General features: G+C 41.7%; 1 protein-coding gene across 1 annotated transcript; it reads right to left on the bottom strand.

Annotated features, from left to right (window-relative positions):
- Nucleotides 1-5506: 5506 nt before the first annotated feature.
- LOC135050830 (uncharacterized) lies at nt 5507-8712 on the bottom strand. The gene is made up of 5 exons (XM_063957133.1): nt 8687-8712; nt 8479-8510; nt 7625-7693; nt 7137-7349; nt 5507-6357 (listed from the first exon to the last, which is right to left on the bottom strand). The coding sequence occupies exons 1-5, from the start codon at nt 8710-8712 to the stop codon at nt 5669-5671; spliced, it is 1029 nt and encodes a 342-aa protein (XP_063813203.1). The 3' UTR covers nt 5507-5668.
- Between the last annotated feature and the right edge of the window lie 350 nt (nt 8713-9062).

The following is a 9062-nucleotide window of genomic DNA, read 5'->3' as shown; positions in this document are numbered from 1 at the left end:
TTGTGTGGTTATCCCTGAGCTCCTGACCGGCAAGTAGCTTCTGCATTTCCGTCATGGCCTCCCCAGATCAGTGCCTCTTACAGTAGATTTCCCTGTGACTAGCTTCCCGTAGTCGGTGGACTATTCTCAGGGGATGTCCCGTTCCAGGTGCCCTCAGCTGCCTAGCGGCTTTATGCCTCCTCCGCTGGAACCCCAACATCAGCATAGATTTTATGTTCTGAGAACAGGTATATGCTCATGCTGGTCCTGTAAAATACAATGCCGATTTCCAAGTGCCTCACCCTCGCCTCCCCGCTGAAACGGAGGTATCATTGCACTGACTGAGCTACAGTTCTACTGAAATGTATAAAATACAGACGCTCTATTTTTGTGCTATTTCAATAAAGCAAAGACATGTAAAGTGTTTTGTTTGTTCTTTCTGTTGTCGGCGTATACATCCTTAGCCATGTAATTGTGGCAGAAGTGCATTGTCTTTCTATGGCATCCTTTATATTGAGCTTCTACAAATAGAATAGAAATGATGTATGTTGGGGGCAATGCTAAATCTAGTACAGCTGGACTGAACCTTGGACGGCAGAAGCTGAGCGCGAGCAGTTCCGTATCTGAATACCCTTATCTCAGATACACAAACTGCTGCCACCAATTCCCCAGTCTTGGAAAGCATACCACCCAAACAAAACAGGACCCTATAAAACGTGTCTTGTTTCACCTACCATCATCCTTCCCCATGGTATTTGAGTCTCGTACATCTTCTAATATCTGCCTAGCTTGTCTCTTCCCTATTTTAATGCTCCCCTGTTTGTCTATACTCGCTCATCTCTTGCTCTGCACCGTTTTTTCATGCCCTCAAATGTTCGTTCCCCATTGTACTTTGCGCTCATTAACTGTCATTATAATTTCAGACTCCCATCTTCTCAGTTGTCAGTCTCTCATTCCGTTGCGTCGACACAATTCGGTGTACTCTAGCTGGCCTCCTTTTGTACCTACCATGGTGAGTGTCTGAAGTAGATCAAATCCGGACCAGTGCACAGTTCACGGCAGGTTCTAGTGTATGAAAGGGTCACAACTGGGCTACCATGAAGCAATGTTGCTCCAACACCTATTGGGGGCGCTGTTGGCAGCACGTGTCATTTATCTGTTTTAATTACTTTCACTTGCAGCTTCCCCCCTTTTTGGAGCCCAGCATCTCCTGACCGCCCCTGTCTCCTACCCTGACCCCTTCTGTCGCTAATACCTATACAACATTAATGAACTCAACTTGACATTTCTTTATTATTCAGTCACAGTGTCCTTTATTACATTTCAAGATGCCGACATACTCGAGATTCTAACCCATTGTCTGTGCCATTGCAGTCAGACAATTTATTCATTGAGCTATCTGCCCTTACATTATTATTTATTACCAGTTATTTATATAGCGCACACATATCCGCAGCGCTTTACAGTGAATATTTGGCCATTCACATCAGTCCCTGCCCCAGTGAAGTTTACAATCTATATTCCATACCACGTGTACACACACATGCACACTAGGGTTAGGTTTTTTTGGGGGGGGATCCAATTAACCTACCAGTATATTTTTGTATTGTGGGGGGAAACCGGAGTACCCGGAGGAAACCCACGCAAGTACGGTGAGAATATACGAACTCCACACAGGGTCATGGTGGGAAATTAACCCATGACCTCAGTGCTGTGAGGCAGTAATGCTAACCACTACACCGTCCGTACTGCTTACATAGAAAGGTAGATAATTCTAAGCTAGAGAATTCCAACTATTTGAAGCTTACCTAGTGAAAAAATGATCAGCATTGTAATTGAGCAGATCTATGTAGTGTGTGGCTGCAAGATATTGGATGTGTGGCTGCACACTACATAGATCTGCTCAATTGCAATGCTGATTATTTGGCAGTATATTGAAATGTGTTATTTAAAATAGGTATTGTAGGTGAATAACAACGAGCTCTCAAAAGTGCATGAATGTGGTATACAGAGAATTTGTGAATATATAGAATGTGGGAAGGGGCATCATAGCATGAGCTTTCTCTGGGATCAATCTTGTCATGTCCCTTCCCCACCAGCGAGGTAGAGAGCCAGCTGCGCCATAACGAAAAAAAAACTAAAAATGGAAAACAAGGGGGGAAATTTACTAAGATGGGAGTTCTATTTAAGATGGGATGTTGCCCATAGCAACCAATCAGATTCCAGGTATTATCTTCTAGAAGGTGCTGGATAAATGAGAAGTAGCATCTGATTGGTTGCTATAGGCAACATCCCATCTTAAATAGAACTTCCATCTTAGTAAATTTACCCTCGGGTGTATTGTCGGGAGGAAAAACATTGAAGTATACATAGGGGTATATTTACTAAGCTCCCGATTTTGACCGATTTTGTGTTTTTTCTTCAAAGTGTCATCTCGGGAATTTACTAACCTCAAATCTCGGCAGTGTTGAGGGCATTCGTATTTTTTTTAAGTCAAAGTTAAAAAATACGAATGAATACACCATCGGTCAAACGCAGCTGTTTAGGTATACAACTCTGTAATTTACTATGCATTCGTATTTTAAATCTCTACCGTGAAAGTGCATTGGCGGCCGTGAAAAAAATCGAATCGTAAAAAAAGCCTGGAAAAAAATAGACCTGCTTTTGAGAAGCGTGTTTACATGTGTTTCCAATTCTACATTAATCACACCTTCATTTTGTGCCCTTTAAAAGGGAAACAAGCACATTTTTAACATCTCTCACTCTGAAATGGCTGCTGCCGTGTGTAGTTTTTATTTATTTTTGCCTGTGGGATACCTGAGAGTGCTCCAGCAGGCTACAATAAACCAGGGCCAGGAAACTGACCATGGTCAGCAGGTTGTCCATGTTCCGCGGAGGCTGCGCAGGGCTAGTTTTTTTTAGTTAGTTTAGTTTATTATCATTAGATATTCACATGTGAACAAACAATGAGATTTCCGAATGGAAAAAAAACAGATATCACAAGAATACAAATGCCAATAAAACACCATAAAATACTTTAAAACCCATAAGAACACAAGTGGACACGTAAGCAGGTACAACTCCTATCTACCCTCAGAACCGTTTAACATACTAATTGCTTTAGGAAAAAAACTACATTTCAGTCTACTAGTCTTACACAACAAAGACCTATAACGTAACTTAGAAGGAAGCAGGGTAAATACCCTGTAATTAGGATGAGTTTCATCGCTCAGTATACTCCTGGCCTTATTAAGGAGCCTCTTTTCATAAATGGTCTGGATATTTGGCAATGGTAAACCGACTATTCTTTCGGCAGTTTTAACAATTCTATCGAGCGATTTACGCTCTGCTACATAACAATTTCCATACCAAACGGGAATACCGTAAGTAAGCACACTCTCAATAGTACAAGAGTAAAAGTTGACTAAAATTGGCTCAGATATTCCTGCAGAACGCAGTTTCCTTAAAAAATATAACCGTTGTTGAGCTTTCTTTATGGCATTGTCAATATGGCAGTACCATGACAAATCATTCGATATGATCATACCCAAAAATTTAAAGGATATCACTGTCTCGACCTCTTGCTTGTCCAGAACCAAAGGACTGTAAGTGTACCGATGGGTTGTCCTAAAATCCAAGATCATCTCTTTTGTCTTTTTAACGTTAAGAATTAGATGATTATCCTGGCTCCATTTCTCTAGCCTACTTACTTCAAATATAAATTCTGAGTCATCGCTCCCACTAATAAGCCCTATGATGGCAATGTCATCTGCAAATTTAAGTATGTGCACCTTATCTGATTTAGAAACACAGTCGTGGGTGAACAAGGAATAAAGCAATGGACTCAGCACACATCCCTGTGGCACGCCTGTGCTAATCGTTACCTCATTTGTAATTTTATTGTTGATCTTGACTGCCTGAGGCCTATTGGTTAAGAAGTCAAAGATCCATCTGCAGACAAAACTGTCCACCTAACTGGGTCAATTTGTTAATTAGAGAAATGGGAACAACGGTGTTAAACGCCGAACTATAGTCAACTAATAAAATTCTCACTGAAGAATCCTTATTTTCCAGATGAGTAAGCGCATGGTGAAATAAAGTAAGGGCTGCATCATCGGTAGATCTATTTGCCCTATATGCAAATTGGAACTGATCAAGAGTGGCCGGTATAACGCCCTTTAAGTGTCTAATAATCAGTTTTTCAAATGACTTTTAGGGGGCGTTTAAACTTTAACACATTGGCCGTTGACCACCTCATACAGATGTTCTGGCTACATACAAACATCATTTCCCGTCTGTATGACCTTGTCAAACTGGACTTAGACCCTGAGACAGCACGCTCTCGCTCTGTCTCAGGCCTGGACAAACTCCTGCCTGTGTTGCACTTTATGGCTACTGGCAGCTTTCACGCTGTGACTGGTGATGTAATTGCTATCTCACAGGCCACCTTTTCTAAATTTTAAAATCGGGTAAGTTAACACATACATACTCCTCTATGTCTAAGTTGTGCTTCTGTTATGTACTCTAACACAGTATTGTATTTTAAACACGTCATGACACTCACCCCCCCCCCCCCCCCCCCACACACACACACACACACACCTGCTTACCTGTTACCTACTTGGCTGTTGTATAGCAAACCGAAGACAAATTCCTAGTATACGCAAGTATACCTGGCCAATAAAGCTGATTCTGATTCACCTTATATTTTGAAATGTCCACTCAGGTTTGGGATGCTTTGTATCCACACATAGATGCCTCTATCTGCTTCCCTACCCAGGAGTGGCAGTGGCATGCAGTCAGGGTATCTTTCTATGAGCTTGCAGGCATGCCCAATGTGCTGGGTGCCATAGATTGCACACATGAAGTAAACGGTCAGCAAGTAGAGGAGATAGAAACATCTTGCCACAGTGTGAGTACAGATGTAGGGAGGCAGGTAAGCCAGTAACTGATTATGCGTCATTTTACAGGTAAGTCTTAATTTATGTAACTCAACATTGGCTAACATAAAATATATGTATGTATGAATTATGTTTGTGAAGCGTTTTTGTTTGATATTAGCCATGTTGTTTACAATTACTCAATAACATTTCAGATTACACTGTCAGTAAATAGCAAAGTAAACATTACACATATAGCATTTGAATTCTTTATTATCTTAAACACTATAATTGTGTTGGACAGAGCCGGCCCTAACCAATATGATGCCCTAGGCAAGATTTTGGCTGGTGCCCCCTAGCACTGCCACTAGTTCTGCAGGAGATGCCTGGCATGAGTCTGCTGGCAGATCTAACGTCGGGCGCTTTTTGTTTATAAAAATGCATCTTATTTGCATTACTATGTGGCTAGGATGCAGAAGCAGCTTCTGCTGATTAAAATGATATTCAGCATGCTTATATTCTGTGTGCGACTGTGGCTGTATCTGCATACGAAATGCTACATTACAGTGATTTCCAGGAACACACTGCAGCGTAGCATTTCGTATGCAGATACAGCCGCAGTCACACACAGAATATAGGCATGCCGCATATCATTTTAATCATCAGAACCTGCTGGTGCCCCTAAGCATACCAAATGCCCTAGGCATTTGCCTAGTTTGCCTATGCCTAAGGCCGGCTCTGGTGTTGGACACAAATCTAGAATCGTGAGTGATATGGGACAATACTTTATTTTTTGTTTTTTTGCTTGCTCATTTTCGTGTGCTTTTTTTGGTGGCTGCAGAGGATTCTGTTGGCACATTGGGCCGTGTTCTGCTTGATCGCCTAACTGGGGAGGAAATTGGGGTCTGGCTAGGTGTGGTTGTCCCTGAGCTTGAGCCTTGTTGCTGTGCTGCTAACAAATTGATGTTTTGGCTCAAGTTGTTGATGCTTGCTGTCAGTTGTGTTGTTGCGGCTGTGTTGTTGGCAACTATTCTGGACATACTTTCTGTGATCATCTGATTGTTCTGGATTAGTTGTATGAGGGCTTGTTGCTGGCGGTTTTGTTCATCCATGATGCGTTGAAAGCTTCCTATCATTTGGCTGTTGTCTGCTCTCATTTGTTCCATGCTATTGGCCACTCTGCCAAGTTGAACAATCAGTCTGTCTGAGTTTCTACTCAGTCTCGGTAGATGATGTGGCAGACTGGCAAGGTATTGGCGGTGGTTTTGCAGACAGGCATAATGTTGGGCCTGTTGTGTGGTCCAACTGGACCAAAAGTCTTGTCCCATTTGTGGCTGGGGTGGTGTTGGGCTCACTTGTTGGGTGGGGGTTGTTTGGGGTGGGGGAGTAATCTCAGCCGGCGTGGGTGGCTGGTTAGGATCAACTGCTTGCAGGTGTAGTGTGTAAGTTTGCTGCAAGTCCGTTTCCTGCTGGGTATCCTGGGGCATGATGTCTGGATCTGTATGGGGTTGAAGACAGTCACAATTTAGTTACTGTTGGGCTTCTGCTTTTATTGTGCTTTACGACAACATGCATTACTTCTTAATATGCATGTTGAAAAATATAAATAGAGTGTGGCCTAAACTTATGATGATATTGGGCATTATATTTTCAAAATATCACTTCTTTGGTTCCCTACTCATTACAACAATCTTTAAGGTAAATGATGGGCTATGAGCTTAACGTAATGGTCAAACACGTTGACCTGTAAAAATACTACATTACACACTTTACATATTCTGTTTAAAGCTTCCTTTTAGCCAAAAAACAGAATACATTAAATGTGTACAACAATGCACTCATACATTGTTAAAGGATGTCAGTCTTTACCAGTAAACATTTTCAATTATAGTGAAAAAACATATACTTACAAATATGTTTGGCAGAAGTGGCAACACCTATGTAGCGCATATTGTTAATTTGAGATGTGTACCACGAAAGAATGCTTACCATGGGGTCAAATTAATAACATTGAATTTGTTTTTAAGATGGGATGTTGTCCATAGCAACCAATAACATTGCAGGGAGTATATTGGAGAAGGTGCTGTATTAATGTTACGAAGAATAGTATTGGTTGGTATGGGCAACATCACATCTTAAATAGAAGTTCCATCGTAGTAACGTTACCCACATGTGTTTGCTGGTGTTGCTTACTACAAGGATGAGTGTGTGCTTTTGTTTAATTTTGGAAAACACTGTGTAAAATGCATTGAATTTTAAGAAATAAGGTTTACTCACCAGACAGCTGAGGGGATTGAGGCTCATCGGTTTGTGGATTGGCCAAAATGGCATCGGGTGGCTGAAGCAACACAGTTGAGATGCGCCGTTGTGGTGGTGAGGATGCGGGTGTAGGTACGGGCTCAAGTCGGCGTCTCTTACTACCCATCTTCTGGAGACTGCCAGACCCCTGCGAATGTCGTCTTAGTGGAGTGTGGTGCGATGATGAAGTTCCTATGGGATAATAAAAACATTATAATTCTGTATTTATATGGGGCTTATTCATGAAGAAGTGAAAAGTGTGGAGAAGTGAGCCAGTGGAGAAGTTGTCCATGGCAACCAATCAGCATTAACGTTACATTTATAATTTGCATACTTTAAAATTATACTGAGCCACTGATTGGTTGCCATGGCCAACTACTCCACTGACTCACTGCTCCACTCTTTACACTGCTTTTTGAATAGAGCCCTATGTGTTTAAAGAATATGTGTACCCACAACATTCTTACCTGCATCGCCAGCATCCGCATCACTTGCCTGTGTGGTTTGTGACCTGGCTGTGCTGGCTCTCTTTCGTACTGTTGAAACATGAATTTTGACCTTATGTTCAGTAAATTGTGAATACATATTTACTCCAAAACATTATTGTGATGTGGACATATGAAGAACATTAAGACTATTACACTAAACTTGGCTTATGCTTTTATGGCTGAGTTCATTGGGTGTGTATACTTTAATCATGAACCAATTACAACAAACAATCCATACCCTAAGGCAGGCCTGTCCAAACTGCAGCCCTCCAGCTGTTGTGAAACTACATATCCCAGCATGCCCTGACCCAGTTTTTTTGTCAGAATGCTTAAGCTGTGTCAGGGCATGCTGGGATATGTAGTTTCACAACAGCTGGTGGGCCACAGTTTGGACATGGCTGCCCTAAGATGCATAATTAACAATATTATACAACTACAAAACCAACCGTGGAACTTTTAAACAACAAGAATATTAGTCTGTTAGAAACATAAAAATTGTAGCCACAAATAACTCACAATAAACAAATATATTATTTACATTTTAAAAGTATAAAATTTTTAGGCGGCAAAAATCACATCTTCCACACAAAGCCCTATCCACAACAACATACATTAACCCCCCCAAAAAATAAAAAAAACAATGGATTAAACATTCCTGAAAACACGAGTCACATTTCATTTAAATGGAAAAAAAATATATACATGTAAAAAAAAAAAAAAAATGCTGCAAAAGGGACAGGCCAACTGCTAACTTCACAAAACAATGGGAAATAACATAACTATTTATGTTAAAAAAAACATCACCAACACATTACAATATTTAAGCCACTTACAAACAGAATCAGCTACAATACATTTCACACAACTAAGGACAAAGCAAATATGTTAAAATAATATAAATATTAAACCACAAACCATCCTGCCTTGGACGATCCGAATCCTGGACATGAGTCGCACCAACCACTTCAGGCGGAATAAGGGACCACACAGGCTCCTCCCAATCGCGATATGACGCTATGAAGGGATGGCCACCCCGTTTGCCTGGCAGACTTTGCCTCCTTGGCCATCTTCGCCTTGACACGGCGCTTGATATCGTAGAAGCGCTTACGACACGTGTCCTCGGTCCTCCTCACCACACCCTGACTATTAACTGCCGTTACTACCTTCCCCCACAGAACACTCTTCCTGCGTGAAGGTACCTTGGCAGCATCATGCCCAAACAGATGATGATGATGATGATGATGTTTCATCAGCTCCCGCACCAATGCCACATTCTCTGCATAGCTGAATTTAACATTGCGCCCAGTCTTTGTAGTGGTGCGTGGCTGCGGAGCCACAGCACCGTCACTATCACTCGAGGCCGCAGCAACAACCTCCCTCTCTGCCTCACTCACCTCCTCCACCTCACTCACCTCCT

This window comes from Pseudophryne corroboree, chromosome 1 (assembly GCF_028390025.1).
Source record: "Pseudophryne corroboree isolate aPseCor3 chromosome 1, aPseCor3.hap2, whole genome shotgun sequence".
Taxonomy (NCBI): domain Eukaryota; kingdom Metazoa; phylum Chordata; class Amphibia; order Anura; family Myobatrachidae; genus Pseudophryne; species Pseudophryne corroboree.
This window is presented reverse-complemented; position numbering and strand designations above follow the sequence as displayed.

Excerpts from the sequence above, each read along its gene's own strand:
- LOC135050830 (XM_063957133.1), bottom strand. The coding sequence starts at position 8,712 with ATGGCCAAGGAGGCAAAGTCTGCCAG. Across the intron at positions 7,350-7,624 it reads TGCGGATGCTGGCGATGCAG|GAACTTCATCATCGCACCAC; the intron begins GTAAGAATGTTG and ends ATTATCCCATAG. Across the intron at positions 6,358-7,136 it reads TCAATCCCCTCAGCTGTCTG|ATCCAGACATCATGCCCCAG; the intron begins GTGAGTAAACCT and ends AACCCCATACAG.